The following is a 21,650-nucleotide window of genomic DNA, read 5'->3' as shown; positions in this document are numbered from 1 at the left end:
CTTTTAAAAAAAAATGATTTGAAATGACAAGAAAATTATTTAAAATTTTCAACAAACTTGAAATATTCCTTTAGAAAAAGTAAATAAATGTAATTTTAATGTGTTACCCTTTATACCCTGAACCCTTGAAAAGAGTTTGCCGCATGATTTCAATGTATAAAGGCATAATGGAAGCATTCTCTTGCTTATGAATTCAGTTAAGAGAGTTTGTTATAATCGTTATGTGAAGTGGATACGATCTCCACCTTTATATAATTCCCAGCAGATTGGGGATATTAGATAATTTCCTTCTGTTTATTGTATAACTGCTCTGCATTATCTCTTTATCGCACCGATAATTACTGAGGAAATCTACATTTAATTTTTTTTTTTTCTTTTGACCAACACAATGACAAAACCATACAGCAGTGGGATGTGTTGATGCAGGAGACAACAAAAGTTTTATTCATCCTCTCATTGTGCGATAAATAACTTAAAAAGATACTTATCAAGAAAAAAAAGCCTCGCCTCGGATTTAAAGAACAAAAGGAAGAAGAAAAGAAAAACATACGTATATCTAAAATAAACGAAGGAGAGAAAGCTGGGGTGGGGGGACAAATCTGCTTGGGGAAGGCATTATACTAGAGCCGGGAGTAGCGTAAGTATCAAGCTCTCCTGTTCAAGTAAGATGTTGTTTGCTAAATTATGAATGTGTGTAATTAAAATCGAGTCACTGTTTCTATGAAAGATTTACAATGTTATTTCATCGTTTGTCACGGCTAATTAACAATATTAGATGAAGTTTTTCTTCTTCAAAGGTCTGATTTTTTTTTTTTCTCATTTATTTATGTCAGAAGTGATAAACAGAGCACTTAAAAGCTTGGCTAGAGAGAATAAAAAGCTGCCTTTTCCCAGGTTCGCGGTTCGAATCCCAGTAGAGCACCTTCAGTTTTCCTGTAGAGCTGTCATTTTTGTTGTTGTTGTTTTTAATGCTACATATTTGCAGTCTGTTAAAGAGCAAAATATACTATGCCATTGAGAAATATCATTTATATTTACTGAAGGGTACATTTCTCCCCAGAATAGTTTTCTGTCATAGACAACAAGCAATATATCATCTCCTAATCAAATCTAAACATCTCCCTCTCTAAAGGCCCCCATACACTGGCTGATAAAAGCTGCCGACAGACCGAGTCGGCAGCTTATTGGCCTATGTGTGGGGCTTACCCAATCGATATCTGGCGACCGATATCTGGCCGAAAGTCAACCCACCCATTCCCACAAAAAGCAGGGCGATATCAAGTTAATACGATCTTTGAGGCCTTGGGTCAAACAATAGGATTACAACAAAGTAAATGGGCGCCAATGGGTTGTAGGACATCAACTAGCTGATGAAGTCATAGATCGGCAGAAAAATCAAATCTGCCCAATTTGGGCCTGATATCGATCTGGGAGACCCGTCGGAAGCCCCCACACAAGGGCAAATAAGAAGCCGAATCAGTCTAAAGGACCTATATCGGCAGATTTAAACTGCCCATGTATGGCCATCTTAAATGTTTGGAATCTAGCATGGCCACTTTGGATTGATCTGAATCCTGTACCAAATCCTGAATTGGGTGCATCTTTAATATACAGTAAACATGGAGTCCCACCATTTTAGGTGCCTGCACTGATTTCATTAGATCAGATGAGAACGATGGGTTACTGGAGTTGTTACTCAAGAGCAAATGCACACAGTAAGTAAACTTGGGCATACATAAAGTAAGGCAGACTGACTGTGACACAATCTGATCCCTTGAAATGGAAAATTCAGCAACCAACAGGAAGTGACAGTGGTTTTACCATCCTTCCAATTGTAGCGTAAATGGATAACTGGAAGTGAGAGAGATTGTGGATTCTTTGTGGTTTGCCTTTATCTTAGCCTCAAGAACGACTGATCTGATCATTAGACCTTTAACTGAATACCAGGCGAACTAAAAAGGAGAGTCAAGCCTCCTTTTCAAAGCATAAATATATTTCTTTATACAATATTCATGCATTAGGGTTTACTCTTCACTTGAGGAGTAGCGATATAACTTGCTAAGAACAGGAAAAGCCATTCTTTTGCACCAGATCAAAAACCAGCTCATCGGTTCTTCATAAATGCTGCTTACTGGGAAAACGCACAGGAAAAAAAAACATTCACTATTGGGCAGGGTGGTTTTAATCCTCAATGTATTTCCCAGTATAGAAGAACAGCCCAGATGTGATCGCCTAAGCCTAAGGGATTTTTATGGCCCCAGTTTACTCAACGGCTCCTTACTCAATGACATCTTTATTAAATGATAAAGAGATATGTCAACAGTGTGCACAAGGTACAACCGCTGTACCTTACCGCATCTTGTTCCACAAGTGAAAACCCCAATATGTCATGTCCAACCTTTTACCAAATTAAATTCCACCTAAATTGAAGCTGACCCAGAGGATGGATCAAATAAAAGCTCTGAAACGGTCCAATAGGACTAAAAATTTACACCTAAGTTGAAACTTGGTTGGTGCTATAACACAAAAATACTTTTAACACAAAATGAATTTTTTTTAACAATTTCTCTACAAGTTTCAGGGTTTTTCCACTTGAAGTGATCCTTAAAAGAACTCGCAGAAGAAACTAGTCATCACTGCCCTTAAAATCACGCCGCAGACAGAGCATATGTTATGAAAGATGTGTGAATGGCAGAACATCTTTCTGTATGAGATCCACGTAGGCTTCCTGTGACTCATCCAAAGTACATTATATCACACGTTCTTATCATTTGCTAATTTCTGTATCCGAGCCAACCCTGCTGTCTCTGTCGATCTCGATTATATAGGAGCACGTGACGCGTCACACGCAGTTATGGGTTATTGTAACACAAATAAGCGTTTCATAATGTTCATCCGTTGTGAATCTGGTTGTGAAGACCGACGCTGCAATGCTTTGGGTTTCCTTGGAAAAAGTCTTATTTGCATTTTTGAAACAACATTTTCCCCCCCCAGACGGATGCAAATGCGCAGAAACTTTTCAACAAGTTTGTCGTCTTTAAAGTTAAAACATCGGCTTTCTGTATTTCAGGATATTAAAGTGTACAACAGGCATTGTCCATGAAAGAGTTTAGAAGCAATCTATGTTGCCAAACTGCGTTCTCCACCCAGTTACCAAACACAGGATACAAGGCAGTTTGTTTACTTCTCACAATTGAACGCACACAAAAAAGGTCTCGGCTCTGCTCTGTCGACAGGTCAGTAGTCAGCGTTAAAATGCTGAAATATCCTGATAAAACTTGCATTTGGTTCCCCTCCCTTAAGCGTCTGTCAAAGGTCTGTTTTCCTTTCTTGGGTTACTCCCTACTGCCTAACATAAACTGTCATAATGCGGGAGGACAAAGGGCCCTTTTGAATAACATCAAGATCCAGCATTAAATGATTGAAATTATTGTTATAGAACATTATTGATTTAACACATGGCTCCGCTATAAAAGGAAATGTTTATTTGACTTAAAAGGGAAATTAATGCAAAAATTCAAAGCTGCTCTTGATATTTAACAGCATGTTGTAAATTGTACACATAAAAGTGTCGAAAATACATCAGTAATGACACAATTGTGTTGCTATAGTGCCTTTATTAATTGTGTCTCATACAACAGCACATTCATATGGTTCCTGATAGGATCCCTGCCTGTCTCTGCATAGGGTTGTAGGAACCTCATCTAGAAGCTCAATTATAAAGAACATATTTTAAGATATTTCAAGGTACTGCTGTCAATTACTAATTAGGCTTCATTGCTCATTAACTCATTCACCCCTCCCTTATCTCCCTATTCTAATTTAGCTGCTTGTTATGATCTGGTTTTCTTAGGTAGTTTCAGAAGATCGAATCTTGACCTGTCTGCTAAGCTGGCCATAGATGGGTCAAAGATAAAGTTGTACGAATCGAAGGTTCATAAGATTTTCGAAACGTGTGGATGATCCCAACATTTTCGTACCACGGTGATCGGTTGTTTAGTCGATTGAACGGGTTAGAAAATTTCTATTGGCTAACAATAAATTCTGCATGTATTGTCACTACTGTTGGTGCGATTGTTGTCACGGCCAGAACATTGTCTGATTTGTTCTTTTACTACTTTATTTCATCTGAATTGTTAGTGGCAAGTCGGAAGTTATTTATTCTGAATGGTTAGTGGCAGGTCTGAAGATTGCGACGTACGATCGAGTGTCAGATACAAGGGCTAAAATCTTCACATCTGTGGCCAGCTTAGAAGTAAGAAAGTAGGAAGACAACCAATGAGTCAAACCAGGGTAAGAAGCAGCTGACACTAGAGCAGTTTCTTAACCTTTCTCCCTGATGACCCAGAATAAATGTATATAGGCATAGCCTCTTCACTCCATAATTGATTTAGACTGAACTTGTACTATTTTCTGTATTAGCTTTATTAAAGAGAATTATGGAGACCCACCAAAGTCAACATGGGAAGCCAAATAAGTCATCCAGAGATACTTGTCATATCTCATGAACATTAAGGTGGCCATAGACTCAAAGATTTGCTCGTTTGGCGGCATCGCCAAACGAGCGGATCTTTCCCCGATATGCCACTAACGGCATGACTATATCGGGGGTAATTCGAATGTTCAGCCTTATGGCCGAACGATCGAATTATGATACGCCAAGAGGCTCCGACGGGTCGGTCGGGTAAAAATCAAACCTTCTCGATCGATATCGTGGCCAGATATCGATCGGGAAGACCCGTCAGAAGCCCCCATTGGTCCAAACGACCGATATCGGCAGCTTTATCTGCCCCTGTATGGCCACCTTTAGTCTCTACCAAATCTTTTCAGGGTACACAGAAAGTTGAGACAATTTAAGAGTCATGTCCATTCACCTCTGTGACATTTTTGGGTTTTTCCTGGCATCATGAATGGCCGCCTTTTTTACAGATGCACGACTAACTACAACTGAGCCCATCTTTGAGGGATAAGAATGTGAAAACATATCAGTATAGCACCCCCAAATTTTTTCCTGTCACTCTAAACTATCCAAATAAACAGAAAACAATACCATCTCCTCACTAATTATGCATCACACTAATCTTGACATATGTAACCTGAATTAAAAGCCTTAGTCTATAATAAATGATTTAAACAAAAGTCAACAGAAAGAGGTAAGATCTGGTGTCTGAGAATCCTCATAAATGTTAGATGGCAGTTGCTGGACATTCCAATTTTATACTCTCACAAATTTATATTAGGGTAATTTTTCGGACGGATACAAAGTAATAGTAAAAAAAAGGCCAACAAGTAGCAGACATGCATGAACCAGCAGTGATACAGTTCAGTGGCTGAATAAAAGCCAGGCTTCTGCAGAAAGTGAGCCAGACTGTGATTCCTAGGGAAATGATGCATTATTGGGAAAGCTTGCTGTCATCTTTAAAGCATCTTCATGACTTCTAATTAGGCTAGAAGGCAGTTATGATAAGTAATGTTGCATTTAGGCAAGTCTCAGGCGACCTAGCAATGGAGTCTACCAGTACAAACATCATTTTCACTTTCTAATCTATACATTCCTGTAATATAAAGTAATATGAACACTGAAGGAAAGGAAAAGGAGATCCAAGATTTTAAGCCAGGCAGAGAAGATGTAAAATGTTAGGGGAAAATTAATTTTTTTCATGGTGGCTACAGTTCTAAAGACCACCCTTTAATAATGGTCAATGTCGCCAAACTAGTGGTTCTCTCCCCGATATGCCACATTGACGTGGGCTGGTCTCTAGGACCCAACGATCAGATCAGAATTGAGGCCATACAGGCGGTCGATTCATCAAAACAGATGGGGCCGTGATCCAACAGGATTTTTTACCCTGCCCGATCGGCATCTGGCCGACTTTCGGGGACGACTCAGTCTGTCGGCAGCTTTTATAGGCCCGTGTATGTGGGCCTTATAGGTGCAAACAAATAATTGCCTTTTGTGAGCTGTTGTGATAGAGATAGAGTGGGAGTGGATTAGTCATTGGAGCTTGTGCAAATGCAGATTCCATTCTGTATCACATACCTAAGTGAATGGTAGAAGAGTGGAATTCCCCTTAAATCTAATTGTACAATGAGGACTACAGTGAATTATTCTTCATCTGGACTGGAAGCCACATCACATTCCACTTATAGGAAGGCAAGAGAATGCTGATCTGATTGAACACAGGGCAGGGTGAAGACTTATGACTGTTCTCACACACGTTAGAGTCAACTACAACTTTGCAGTTGGTCTCTAAGTCCCACAACTGGATGGTGTTTACTAGGTGGTCATCACCAACACAAGCCAAATGCTGCCAAGATCTCCCCAATGCAAGCTACAATAGGCAGAACCTATTAGTCCCCCCACATTAAAAGCATTGCCCGTCCAACCAAATAAGAGGTTAATAAGAACTAGCAAGATAAAAAAAAATATTTCACAGCCGGGAATCTAATAAGAGAGACGGAGAGGAAGACGCTGTTTCTTTTTCTCTCCCTGTCTCCTTCAGAAACAAGGCGCTACAAAGAACATCAACCAAGGGTCTGTTAAAATTGGCATGTGTGAAAAGGTGAATAGGATGGACTATAAGGTCAACCAAACTGTCTGGCCATTACGTTCCAAGTATGGCAACCTTCAAGTTAAAGGAGAACTAAACCCTTAAATTGAATGTGGCTAGAAATGGCATATTTTATATAGTGAACTTATTGCACGAGGCTAAAGTTTCAGCTTGTCAATAGCAGCAATGATCCAGGACTTCAAACTTGTCACAGGGGGTCACCATCTTGGAAAGTGTCTGTGACACTCACATGCTCAGTGGGCTCTGATTGGCTGTTGAGAAGCTAAGCTTAGGGCTCGTCACTAATTATCCAGCAGAAAATGAGCTTCCCCTGTTATAAAAACTGATACTACAGGTTTGCTGATTAATAAATTCTGATGCTAATTGCACTGGTTTCTGTGCTGCCATGTAGTAATTATCTGTATTAATTACTAATCAGCCTTATATTGTGACATTTCTATTCTATGTGGACTGTATATTGTGAGTGGGTCCCTAAGCTCAGTAAGTGACAGCAGCACAGAGCATGTGCAGTGAATCAGCAGAAAAGAAGATGGGGAGCTACTGGGGCATCTTTGGAGACACAGATCTTTACTGCTAAAGGGCTGTGGTTGCCTTGGGCTGGTACAGAAGCCCAAAAGGTAATGTACAACATTTCTACTTACTTTTAGTTAACCTTTAGTTTTCCTTTAAACGCTTTTAAAGGAGAAGAAGTAGCTGGCATCAGTTTACAAGATAAATCTTGCATCAATGTCCATCATTTGTGGCCATGTCCAAATCTTAAAAGCTATTTCTGCAACTTCAAAGAGCCAAAACACTGGGCAAGTTTTTTTCACTGCCACAAAAGATATTGCGGCTACTAAACGAAAGTGATGTTTCCAGCCTGGATAGGGAATCCACAGTCTATTAAACTCGTGAGCATCTCACAGCTGATTCCATAGCAGTAGCAGCAGCACAATGGCAGCATATATTATGGCCTTAATTAATAGCGGCTAGTTCCCCATGCGAGGGGCCCGTTCCCATTCCAGCGTACAGTGATTTTTGGAAATTGTGGCGAGGGTTTTTTTGTTTTTTTTTTTTACATGAAAAAAACATGACACCAGAGGTTATTTTAACACTGAGTCAGATGAAAAGGAAACAACATAATACAAAAAAAGGTTAGTTCTTTGCTCCCCGGAGAATAAATGTGTTGCCACCGGGAGGGGCTCCTTTTCCTGTGTATCTGGGCCAAACTGCACATTGTATGTCTCTCTGATTGTATATTGAATTTCTAACAACAAACAACCCAGCAGAGTGATGTGTATCTATCCCACAAATTGGGGGGGGGGGGCACGCATGCCTCCAAATATCCTTCTATAGAGAAGCAGTCTGGGAGCATTTGTTTTAACAAGGTGATCTAATCAGCTTGGGCAACTACAAGCTTGGGCAACTACAACTCCCAGCAGCCTTCCAAGTACATTGTTGGAAAGGATCTTCCCTCTCTCTGAAAATGCAACAATCATTTGCAGTCTCTCCAAAAATAGGCGAGATTATCAAAAATACAAAAATATTTATTAGGACATAGTAAAAAAAAACAGCCTAACGCATTTTGTGCCTATAGGTGCACTTAAAGGGATACTGTCATGGGAAAAATAAATTGTTTTCAAAACGCATCAGTTAATAGCGCTGCTCCAGCAGAATTCTGCACTGAAATCCATTTTTCAAAAGAGCAAACAGATTTGTTATATTCAATTTTGAAATCTGACATGGGGCTAGACATATTGTCCATTTCCCAGCTGCCCCAGTCATGTGACTTGTGCTCTGATAAACTTCAATCACTTTTTACTGCTGTGCTGCAATTTGGAATGATATCACCCCTCCCCCCCTCAGCAGGCTAACAACAGAACAAGGTCATGAGATAACAGCTTCCTAACACAAGATAACAGCTCCCTGGTAGACCTAAGAACAACACTTAATAGTAAAAGCCAAGTCCCACTGAGACTGTGTTACGTTAAGTAGGAGAAATAACAGCCTGCCAGAAAGTAATTCCATCTTAAAGTGCAGGCACAAGTCACATGACTTGGGGCAGCTGGGAAATTGACAATATGTCTAGCCCCATGTCAGATTACGAAATTGAATATGAAAAAATCAGTTTGCTCTTTTGAGAAATGGATTTCAGTGCAGAATTCTGCCGGAGCAGAACTATTAAAAAATTGTGTTTTGGAAAAAACATGTTTTCCCATGACAGTATCCCTTTAATCATAGGCTCTCACGGCCTATCAGTAAGTGCCCCTATAGGCATGAAATTCGTTAGGCCATTTTTAGCAGTTTGATTGTGATTTTTACCTGGCACAGGTTCTTTTTGTTTTGTTATCATCCCTCTCTCTGTCTACAGCAGTACCCCAACACCCCCCGCATTAAAAACATTGCCCGTCCAACCAAATAAGAGGTTAATAAGAACTAGCAAGATAAAAAAAAAATATTTCACACCCGGGAATCTAATAAGAGAGACGGAGAGGAAGACGCTGTCTCTTTTTCTCTCCCTGTCTCCTAATATAGATCCTTAAAAGAAGAGAAATTGTGATTCCTTTGAGAAGAAAGGAGCACAAAATAACAAAAGGGGGCTATTGGCCACGAGCCGCAGGGGAGCAGCTCTATAATTCTTATTCCCCCGTTTGATGGCTGTTAGAAATCAGATTGAAAAAAACGGCAGACGGGGGGAGTCTCTTGAGGTTACAGCCATTTCCTGTGATCCTGAATAATGTGCTTCAAAAGTTGGTTTTTACCAATTCTGTTGATCAATTGCACCTCCTTCCCCGCACGTGGGCCCCCCCTTTTCCCTTTTTTTTTTTCTTTTCCCCCTGTTATGTTTACATCTGATGCAGCTCAATGACAAGCAGTGTCTAAGGCTGCGAAACGCAACTGTCATGTTGATTTATGAGCGCATCAAAACCAAGACTTGTCCAAACTGAAGCTTGCAGTTCATTAATTAGAGAGTCGGGCGACTTTGAAGTCGGGGCTTTCAGACTGCGGGTTTTTAACATTTGGCTTAATTTATATGCTCTTGAATGTGGATCTCCAAGGGAAAAAAAACCTGAAATTCCCTTCTTGTCTTTGAACTTCTTTTGACCGCACAATAATCATTTCTTTGTCCAGAGTGATGCCTGCATCCCGGAGTCATTAACGCACATTGAATTGCTACTGATGAGTAAGCCCTACTGAATTAGACGAAGAGCCAAGAAAACAAAGCTAAGAGCATTCTGCCCAGTGATATCTCACAATTACACGCATTCCCTCCCTCTGCCATTTCCATTTTAATTACTCTTAGCCCTTTAGATTTACATTTTAGACACTTTTTAATCTGTTCCCTTTTCTACAGGACTGAAGTACTTGTAATAATAAAAAAAAGGCGTAATGTATGCGTCGGACTCAATACAACAAGCCGCCCCCCTCCTCCTCGCAGACTCAGTTTTGCACAGAAATGCTATAGTAGCTCACAAACACCATGACACTGTATTGTTGGAAGGGAAGAGAATGTATAGCACACTCCTGCACAGGGAGATGAATGGACCGGAACACTAAAATCTGGGTGGAAAGTGGAAAGTACTAACAAGTCCAACAAGCACAGGGAACGTAAGAAAAGGTGCCCCCCTCCTAATCGTCATTATAATGATAATAACCCTACATTGGTTTTTCTGAGCAGCATCAATTTTGAAAATAAACTAGAGGTGCCGAAGCAAAATGGCAGCTTCTGCTCATGGTAATTAATACAAATGGGCAGCAAATGTATCCAGAGTTAGAGCGTGTGTAACTATGTTCTCCCCCATGACAGTGTGGTAGAGTCCTGCGCAGAACCAATTTCTAAGAGCCGGACCCGACCCCTTAACCCGACCTGCATATTTACCCACTTTGAACCACTACCCAACCCGGACCCGCAACTGCCTTATCCGCAACCCGCCGACCACCATCAAACCGGAAGTGGTGTTGCTGCAAACCGGAAGTGACATCATCAAAGGTGGTCGATAGCCGAGAGGGAGAGGGACAGAAGCGTGTCGTGTGATATAAGAGAGCTGTGGCTAAAGTCAGATGAGAGTAGGGTTGCCACCTGTTCTGGGAAAAAATACCGGCCTTCCTATATATTTATCTTTTTTCCCTATTAATAACATTGGGATCAAAGAGGAGACAAATGGTGGGAAAGCTGCAAGGAGAGAGATGCAGCAGGAAGAGACCCGCAACCCGACCCGCGTCCCGCAGACCCTGCATCTATACCCGCAAACGAACAGCCAACCCTCATTCCGCAAGTACCAGCTTTTTTTGCGGGTACCAGACCCACTGCAGGACTCTACTGTGTGGGATTTCCCCCACCACACTCTGAAGACATACAGGTTAATTGGTTCCTGATTGAACTGGCCTGTTTGGTGTTCACTAGAGGTGCTGATACCTTGGTTGAGGCAAGCAAAATGGCAGTTCCCGCTCATGGTAATTAATACAAATGGGCAGCCATCGTATCCCTAATTAAATCCCAAGGGTGTGTATGTTCTCCCCGTGACTGTGTGGGTCCCCCCCCCCGCAATCCCCCACCACACGCTGAAAACATACAGGTTAATTGGTTCCTGATGAAACCAGCGCAAGTGTGTGCGACTGTGATCGGGAGATTAGATTGCAAGCTCCAGCATTAGAGGGAATTGCTGTATAACAGAAACTCTGCTGGGCTGAGCAACAACATAATGTAATATACAGACAACATAGACATGTTATTTAATGGTGTGGGTGCTGATAGGTAAAGCACCCCCAGGGACCCCAGTCATTAAACTCTTACTGATGGCAGGTGTCAACCTTCTTTAAAAGCCTCATAGATGCTGGAAGTTTTCATTAGCAGTACTGGGGTGCCATCTTGTCTACTGTCTCAATGGTTCCTTGCGGCAACTCCAACACCACTACGGAAATTCCATTACTTGTACTATTCAAGGTAGAGTTGCCACCCGGGCCTGTATTTCACTGGCCAAGCCAGTAAAAGTCTAAAGCTGGCCTTACACGTAACAATTACCTTGCTTGGGTGCCTTCAAAGGCTCCCGAACAAAATTTGAGGTCCCCAAGGAGTGCCTTACAAATCGGCACCCTGTCTTCCTTTGTCTTAACCACTGCTTGTGTGCATAGTTCAATTCATGAAAAAATAGTAGAGCTGCCATATTGCTCACATTGGCCATTCAACATGGAATCAGAGCAAGCAACATGGCAGCTACCACACAGGCATAATATACAAATATACCAACACTTCTATGCAGACATGAAGCCACTTGCTCCATATAATTCCAATGGATGCAGAACATAACTTTGCCAAAGGATATGTAGCAGGGGTCCCCAACCTTTTTTACCCATGAGCCACATTCAAATGTAAAAAGATTTGGGGAGCAACACAAGCATAAAAAAGTTCACTGGGGTGCCAAATAAGGGCTGTGATTGGCTATTTGGTAGCACCTATTTAGACTGGCAGCCTACGAGAGGCTCTACTTGGCACTATACTTAGTTTTTATGCAATTAAAAGTAACTTCCAAGCCTGGAATTAAAAAATAAGCACCTGGTTTGAGGACACTGAGAGCAACATCCAAGGGGTTGGTGAGCAACATGTTACTCACGAGCTACTGGTTGGGGATCACTGATATATAGGATACATAGGCCATATATATATATATATATAAAACAGATAAAGACAAATAAGGAAGGATATTTGGGAAAGGCCTGGGTTTAAAGGGACAGGGGTTCTGTATTTCCGTTACCTCTTTCGGCTGCTTTCCTGCATGTTGTTGCTGTAACAGCTGAAGCTGCAACTGTTCCTGCTGTTTCTTATAGAACTCCTGAAGCTGCTGCTGAGAGGCAAAGGAAACAATGGTTAGCGTTCCAAGGAAATCACAGCTTTTTTTTTTTTTTGGTGTAATACACAAAAGTACGATTTGAAAAATAGCATTTTTTTTTTTTGTGACCTTTTCGTCTGCAACTTGACAACAAATTCAGGCAGGAGCAGCCTATTCCTGGCGTTGCCGTTTGAAAAGTAATCTCCAAAAATGTACCGATGGGAAAGATGCCGCTTTCCGCACGCACAAATTAAAGTAAGGCGAGCGCTGACCTTTGTTTGCAACTACAAAGACAAGTTGCCCTTGATCGTGGAGCCGGGGAAAATCTCTTTTGTCATTCACACGTATCCCTTTATGGGGCCCATTTAGCGCTGTTCTGTGCCGATCACTTTATCTGTCCCTCGGCTCCATTATCAACCAGGAGGAAAGTGAGACACTATCATCTCACTGGGCTTTTCGGGGCACTGGAACTGGGGTCTCCTAAATAATAATACTACTACTAATAATAATAATAATACTAATAATAATAATAATACTAACAATAATAATAATACTACTAATAATAATAATACTAATAATATTGCGAGGGTTTGAAGCAGAGTAAATGCCGTACTGACACCACTAATTAGCCTCCAGTTGTGATCAATTAAAGACATCACAGCGCTATAGGCACAGACATATCAAAGGATCCCCAGGTCTACAGAGACAGCGATACCATCAAAGATCTCCAGCGTGAGGAGCGTAGGTAGCGCTGCCATACTGCCGAGCTTTGGACTGTACTTACAAGGACTGGCAGAGAAAAAGGAATTGTCACTCAGGCCGCAAAGGAGAATAATTTCAAGTTCAGTTTGATTTTTGCTCCGGCACATTAGGGATTTGTACAGGGAGAGGTTTCCGCTGTTTTGATTGGTCCGTTTGTAAGTAGCCCTATTGCACAGGGGCAAATCGGCAGAAATTACCCCATTGGATTCTATGGCAGTCACTGGTGCAAACATTTGCAGGGTGACATTTCCATGCAATTGGGTTAATTGTAGCAATCACAAGCTCCTATGGCTCACAGCCCTTAAAGGAGATGGAAAGGCTAAAATTAAGTCAGCTTTATCAGAAAGGTCTATATAAATACACCAGTAAACCCTCAAAATAATGCTGCTCTGAGTCCTCTGTCAAAAGAAACACCACATTTCTTTCCTTCTATTGTGTACTCATGGGCTTCTGTATCAGACTTCCTGTTTTCAGCATAAACCACCAGGGCTAGGGCTTGAGCATGCTCAGTTTGCTCCTCTCCCTTTCTCCTCCCCTCCCTGCTGTAATCTGAGCTTAGAGCTATAAGTGAGCAGGGAGAGACTCAGGCAGGAAGTGATGTCACACCAAGCTAATATGGCAGCTGCTATCCTAAACAAATAGAGAGAGCTTCTAGAGCTGTTTACTCAGGTATGGTAAAGTATTCTACAGAATAAATAGTGGTATAGCTTTTACTATTGTGTCTTATCTATTGGCAATAAACTGCCTTGGTAGCTTTCCTTCTCCTTTAAAATAATTGCCGACTACAACATGGAGGGTTATGGAATATAATGCTGGGAGGATAAGGATAGATTGCTTAGTCTTTATTTTTCCTTACTGGCAATCATATGGCAGCACCTACTTCTTCCTGTTAAGAAGTTAGTAGTGTAGAAAGAATGGGACAAGCTCAGGGCTGTTATTAGTATATGTTTATAACTCAAAAGGGGCCCTGGACTGAAAATAGAGCACAAAGGGTGGTCAGGCGTCAAAAACACGTTTAACATTTTGGAAGCGGAGTTGCGCTGTCCCCCATTTGATTGCTCAGTGCTGTGACCTGCAGAGGCCGACATGAGCCTTAGAATGCAGTTTTAGACTGCTAATACCAGGCTTTCGCTCCACTGAGAGTCAGCAAGCCCAGAAGTTCAGTACATTTGGGAAGTGCACAGAGAGTTTGCCGACCCTTGAAGAAAGCTGCTGAGCTGAAAGCCTGATATTTACAGTGTAAAAATGCCAATATCCCAGAAATGATTTAAAACAGAAAATAAACATTAAATTGCAATAGTGCTCAATGGATCACTCTAAGTAAAATTACGGTAATATTTAAAGTTTTGTTTATTTATAAACACATCGCTCAGAGAATAGTTTTCTGTTGGATTTATTACTCAATGCCAATTTAGGGACAGTATCTTAAAAATAAAATGTCTGTATTTTGGCTTGAAAAATCAATTACAGGTGTGGGATCTGTTATCCGGAAACCCGTTGTCCATGAAGCTTCAAGTGATGTCAAGGCCATCTTCCCTAGACTCTTTTAAAATCAAAGAATCCTCGGTAGTAACAAAATACTTGAACTTGATCCCAACTAAGATATAATTAATCCTAATTGGAGGCAAAACAATCCTGTTGCGTTTATTTAATATTTAAATGTTTTCATGTAGACTTAAGGTATGAAGATCCAAATTACAGGAAGATCCCTTACCCAGAAAACCCCAGGTCCAGAGCATTCTGGGTAACATGATCCCATACCTGTACTTAAACTACTTAAACTTGTAGTCACTTCTTGCACTTTCTCTCTGAAAACCTTCTAAAGCAGCTCTGGAAGGGGGGGTGCCGACTCTTTAACTTTTCTAAATTATTATTATTATTATTATTAAGTAGAAATGCACCAAATCTAGGATTCGTTCGGGATTCGGCCAGGATTCGGGCTTTTTCAGCAGTATTCAGATTCGGACAAATCCTTCTGCAAACAGAATCCGAATTTGCATATGCAAATTAGGGACGGGGAGGGAAATTGCGTGACTTTTTGTCACAAAACAAGGAAGTAAAACATGTTTTCCTCTTCCCACCCCAAATTTGCATATGCGTTCGGTATTCGGCCGAATCCTTCGCGAAGGATTCGGGGGTTCAGCCGAATCCAAAATAGTGGATTTGGTGCATACCTAATAAACACATTTACTTTACAGTGCTGCAAAATATGTTGGCACTTTATAAATACAGGTTAATAATAATAATAATAATAATAATTAGGGATGCGCAAAAAGATTCGGGCGAATACTGAACCGAATCCTAATTTGCTATGCAAATTAGGGGTGGGAAGAGGAAAACATTTTTTACTTCCATCTTTGTGACAAAAAGTCACACGATTTCCCTCCCGCCCCTAATTTGCATATGCAAATTTGGGTTCGGTTGGGCCTGGCAGAAGGATTCGGCCGAACCTGAATCCTGCTGAAATCCTGGCTGAATCCCGAACCGAATCCTGGATTCGGTGCATTCCTAGGGGTGGGAAGAGGACAAATTTTTTACTTCTTTTTTGTGACAAAGTGTCATGTGGTTTCCCTCCCCACCCCCTAATTTGCATGATTAGGATTCGGTTAGGCCTGGCAGAAGGATTCAGCCGAACCTGAATCCTGCTGAAAAGGGCAGAGTCCCGAACCAAATCCTGTATTCGGTGCATTCCTAGTTAATAATAATAATTTAGAAAAGTTAAAGAGTCGGCGACCCCCCCTCCCAGAGCTGCTTTAGAAGGTGAAAAATGAAACTTTACACTTCAGTCTTAGAAAACCGATCGCACACAGAAAATAGAAAGTAATTGGAAAAAGTCTTTATTTCTGGTGATCTATCGGAAACCAAATGAACTGAAAAAAAGTGTTTGAAGGTGAACAACTCCTTTCAGAAAGCTGAGCAAAGGCAAATGAAGCAACAAGTGTACAAGAGTGGATTTGGACAGGGTGGGGGGAGCACGTTACCTGCTGTAGCATTAGTGCCTGCTGTTGCTGGAGCAGGACCTGCAGTTGCTGGGGTGTGAGCACTTGCTGCTGAAGGATTTGTTGCATTTGCTGCGGAGTGATCACTTGAGGTGTCATCATAGCCACTGAGACGGGAACCTGCAAGAAAAAGAGAGATATTGAGTGTTGGTGGAGTGGCAACTTCAAACCCAAACCCACCATCAGCCCCTACATCATCATCAGCCGCTGGCCCAAATCTATTCCTTGTGTCTGTGCCGTCACGTTCCTCCGGCAGCCCCACCTAGAGCCTACAGATGTTCCCAATTGCTCCGCATTGTGCGAGATCCCATTAAAGTCGCTTCCCATGACATTTCCATGACAAACAGCTACGCCGATGAACCCGATAGCATTTCATTTTGTGTGTGTGTGTTGCACAGAGCTAACGCGTTTCCAGCATCTCTGTAAGGAGAACACGGATGATGTCTTGTTCAGATAAAGCTCTGACATTAAAAATGACAGCGTCGCCTCGGCCAAGGTTACACAAATTGTATCCGAGCGGCTACCTAATGACGGCGGCGCCTTTCCAACAATGTCATTTGCCTATTCAAAAATAATCACGCCACTTGTGTTTCATTTGCAAGCGCCGGGGAGCCGTCGGGTTGGAGGGTCGGGGAGATCCCCCCCCCCCCTCGTTGAATGGGAATAAAAAAATAATGTGATAAAAATAGCTCATCAAATACAACAAAAAAAGCCCTTGTTATTTTTTTATTTTTTTTATTTCTCCCAGACAATTGTTTGCAAATTAACGGAATGTGTCCGATTTAAAAAAAAAAATAATAATTTGAAATAAGGAGCATTTAAATGAGCGGTAAGCAAAAGGCAGAAATGCGGCATTAATTTTATGTAACGTAATGCTTTAATATGCAGTTTATCAGGACTTTTTCACATGATTTGTCCTGTCATTTGCATAGCGCCTCTCTTTCCTAATTTCACAGTCATTATGCACTGATGTCCTTATTTCTAAGCATCACTAATTTTGATTAACTAAAAATGGTTCTTGAAGGTCAGACGCCGAGCAGGGAAAAAACAGCAACGGCCCCGCAGTGTTGTAGGGATTTGTCCCCCTTTATTTTATTCGCTCTCAAATAATGGAAGTGGGTTGCACCAACCTAAGCACCCATAATAATGCCCGCTGGGGTCCCGGGAGACCCACCCTATAATAAGGATTTATCAGTCTCAGGGATACAACTGTTTGATACAAGGCTATAAACAAAGTGAAATTACGGCAAATCCTGGGAGAGGTGTAATCCCATTAATTCCCTGTTTTGCTTTCTGCTTACAACAAGCTATTTCACAATTACTAGACATAATAACTGCCATTCCCTAAAGCAGAGTTTTGGAAGTTTCCTTTATCCTGAACACCTGAGCTAAGAGCGCAGCTATGGGGCCGAGCAACTCCCCCAATAAAACCAATAGGCACATAACACCCAAAACACAGCAAAATGCCAATCATCTTAGGCCTGTGATTCACTATTTACATGTACACTGTTAACTTGATTTTCCCCTTCCTAAAAAAATGGCATCAAAACTGTACTCTACTGCACCCTAATGTACCCTATTGCACCCTATTGCACTCTACTGTACCCCACTGCACCTTAATGCGCCCTACTGCACCCTACTGCCTCCTACTGTACCCTATTGCATCCTACTGTACCCTATTGCACCCTACTGTACCCCACTGCACCCTATTGTGCCCTACTGCACCCTACTGTACCCTATTTCACCCTACTGTACCCTATTGCACTCTACTGTACCCCACTGCACCCTATTGTGCCCTACTGCACCCTACTGTACCCTATTTCACCCTACTGTACCCTATTGCACTCTACTGTACCCCACTGCACCCTATTGTGCCCTACTGCACCCTACTGTACCCTATTGCGTCCTACTGCACCCTACTGTACCCCGCTGCGGTTACTAAATGCCAACACAAAAGTGCAGCGGGTGAATCTCTGCACATGACATTGGCCTTATAAGAGGTACATTTGTTTTCTTATACATACGCCCCTGATAACGGATCTTTCTGTATTTCAGGTCTTCATACCTTAAATCTACAAAAAATCATGAAAACATTAAATAAACCAGAAAGGCTTGTTTTGCTTCCAATAAGGATTAATTATATCTTAGTTTGGATCAAATACAATGTACAGGTATGGGGTCCGTTATAGGGAAACCCATTATCCAGATTAAGGAAAGGCCGTCTTCCCATAGACTCCATTTTATCCAAATAATCCAAATTTCAAAAAAATCCCTTTTCTCTGTAATAATAAAACAGTAGCTTGTACTTGATCCCAACTAAGATATAATTAATCCTTATTGGAAGCAAAACCAGCCTGTTGGGTTTATTTAATGTTTACAAGATTTTCTAGAAGATCCAGATTATGGAAATACCCCTTATCCTGAAAGCCCCACGTCCTGAGCATTCTGGATAGCAGGTCACCTGTACTGTTTCATTATTACAGACAAAAAGGAAATTAGTTTTTAAAAAAATTATTATTTAGATAAAATGAAATCTACAGGAGATGGTTTTTCAGTAATTCAGAGCATTCTGGATAACGGGTTTCTGGATAATGGATGCCTTTTATAATATGCCAGAACAGTACTGATACAAAGGCAACCAATTGAAATGTTTAATCGTCCTGTCTCCTCCATGATCCCCTGTACCTAAAACATGACAAGTATAACAAGGGGCCCCAGCTACTTGGGGGAGTTATAGTTTAACAACAGCTGGGGGTGCACAGTCTTCTCCTTCTACCAAAGCAGGTCCAGGATTCAGTCATGAAGTGGGACCCTTTCCTGCCCAATCATTTAGGCTCAGTCCACACGAGCAGATTCGGGGAGATTTAGTCACCTGGCAACTTCGGGCGACTTCGGAAAACAAAGCGCCACATGTGCTTTAGCGCAGGAGACATTTCATTTTAGCAGACGAGAAGACATGCGAAGGCATTTCGGGTGGACTGACCCTTAACAGAAATGTTACCGGATGACAATAAGTCTCTAAAGTAGGGATGCACTGAATCCAGGATTCGGTTCGGGATTCGGCCGAATCCTTGTGCCTGGCTGAACGGAATGTGAATTTTAATTTCCATATATAAATTAGGGGTGGGTAGGGAAATTGTGTGACTTTTCGTCACAAAAGAAGAATTGTTTCCACTTTTTCCTTTCCTGGCCCTAATTTGCATATGTAAATAAGAATTCAGGATTCGGTTCGGTATTCGGCCGAATCTTTCACCAAGGATTTTGGCCGAACCCCAAATAGTGGATTTGATGCATCCCTACTCTAAAGCCATAAATAATATCAGTTTATTCTCTATAATAATGACTGCCCTGACCATCACTAATCTCACTATCAAATCAATCTCCGCTTATAAGGCCCCTGGTTCAATCCCCGTATGGATCTAAACCTGCATCTCCCCCTTCTACTGAATACGGGGTCTAAATTCCTTTAGTTCTCAAAGATATAAAATCTGTTTTTGGACTGGATCAATGAGCAAAAGCCAGAAAGGAAAGGGAGGAACCAGAAGAAACAAGGATTCCATGTGTGTTTTACTTAAATCCTTGAAGGCACATAAAGCCACAAACATCTGGCAGCAGCAGCAGCACCCGGAGGCTCGGACATGGGAGAGGCAGCACCCACCAAGTCTGTCTGTATTTGGACATTAAGAAAAAGGATTCACCCAGGTTTGGGCATTGGCGCTAGCAAAGTGATATGGCCTTGTTAGTGCACTTGCTGCAGTCCCTAATACTGCGAGAATCAAAGGGCAGGCGGCAGTAGCGATAGGCCGTAATAGCCGACAGTTTATTAGCCATTACTAGCGAGGTCATTAGTGGTGAGAGTGATTGTACTGGTCGTAACCTATTGATCATTGTAACTACTATCATTTAATCCTGTGTTGAACGTCTGCAAAGCGGCTCGGGGCAGTGAGAGTGGCAAGAAATATGGCCCAGCGCTGGAAATGACACTTTGATGCATAAAATCCGGCCAGTGGTTTAAATCAATAGTATTTAATACAGTCATGTAAGTTCTCAACCACAGCTCTGGGATATTATTTGTATTAACCTACTACAGGCACTAGGTTCCGGCTCGGGGAGGCTGGCAACGCCGATTGTTAACCCTAAAGCTGCCAGAGGGTTGTTGGTTTGAGCAGGAATCACATATGAGCAATCCAGTTGCCTGGGGAGGCAGTGTTATTCCAGAGCAGCACACGAGGGTGTTACTATAGGGAAAGGAATTAAATGCCTGTGAATTAACAGTCACTGGGGGTCATTTATCAACACTGAGCAAATTTGCCCATGGGCATTAACCCATGGCAACCAATCATATTGCTGCATTCATTGTTCTACCTGCAGAAGGCTTTAAAAAGCTATTCACTGATTGGTTGCTATGGGTAACTGCCCGTCGGCAAATTTGCCCAGTCTTGATAAATGAGCCCCAGATTGGGCAGAACAGACTGAAATTAAATAAATGGAGACTGGCATTGACACTGCAGAAAGATCCAGGAGCACAGGAATCCGCTGGGCTTCTATGGGGCTTATAACATAATTAGCAGCACTGGCGTAACATTTCGAGGGGTTTCATCAACCCCCCCCCCATGAGCTGACAAATTGCCGTCTGTCCGTTGAACATGGAGTCACGAAGAGGAAATGACGTCACAATGGGTTGAATCCTGAACTAGAAACGTGCCCATTCCAGTCTAATTACAGCCGAGGGCACTGGTTGTTTTTTTGCCTTTTTGACCTGGCGCAAAGATTCATTAGTGTAAATTGTAAAACAATCCATTGCTTCACTGCAGAGCGGCTGCTAAAGTAAATATCAATGTTCTCATTTAGAGAAACAGGATTTTAGCCGGGCTGCTATGGAATTACTGGGACTGGCACCCTGATCTGATCTCTGACAGGTTAATTGCTTTGTCCACAATAAATACCCATCTCGTTCTTCCAAAAACGGTAAGGTTAGAAAGAAAAAAACCTCGTTAGCATCTGGCCAATGACGAATAATAAAACAATGACCTTTTTTTTCTTTAAAAACACAGAGAGAAATCAGTGGATTTTGGGGATTGAAATGATGCCACAATTAAAATAGAAATACAGGTTCTATGAATCAGCATGGACACATTCCATTCAGATATCGGTTATCCAGAATACTTAGGGTCCAGGGATTTCTGGATAAAGGGTCTTTCCATAATGTAGATTTCTCCATTAAAAAAAACAAAAAAAAAAAAAAACGTTGTATGGGTGCAGGCCACCAATCATATTTAACATACCATGTTGCTGGACCTATTTATCAGGTATAGGATCAGTTATCTGGAAACCCGTTATCTAGAATGGTTTGAATTACAGAAAAGCCATCTCCCATAGACTCCATTTTAAAGGACCAGTAACAGCAAACATTTTCTAAAAAAAATCATTAGTATGCCAACACTTATTAATATTTAAAGTTGCTTAGTCTTTATTAAGAATTAACTTACTGAAACTCCTCTTCAGAAAAG

At 41.5% G+C, this 21,650-nt stretch overlaps 1 protein-coding gene across 20 annotated transcripts in view; it reads right to left on the bottom strand.

Moving 5' to 3' along the window:
- The window catches only part of foxp1.S (forkhead box P1 S homeolog), a 629,350-nt gene that overhangs the window by 88,282 nt on the left and 519,418 nt on the right, over positions 1-21,650 (bottom strand). For 16 of the 20 annotated variants that reach the window (XM_018259715.2, XM_018259719.2, XM_018259717.2 and 13 more), the window contains 2 exons: positions 16,123-16,260; positions 12,305-12,394 (listed from right to left, as the gene is read on the bottom strand). In XM_018259715.2, coding sequence (XP_018115204.1) covers positions 12,305-12,394; positions 16,123-16,260 — 228 coding nt within the window. 20 annotated transcript variants of the gene reach the window in all.

Source organism: Xenopus laevis, chromosome 4S (genome assembly GCF_017654675.1).
Source record: "Xenopus laevis strain J_2021 chromosome 4S, Xenopus_laevis_v10.1, whole genome shotgun sequence".
Classification (NCBI taxonomy): domain Eukaryota; kingdom Metazoa; phylum Chordata; class Amphibia; order Anura; family Pipidae; genus Xenopus; species Xenopus laevis.
The sequence above is the reverse complement of the archived record's forward strand: the minus strand, read 5'-3'. Positions and strand labels throughout refer to the sequence as shown.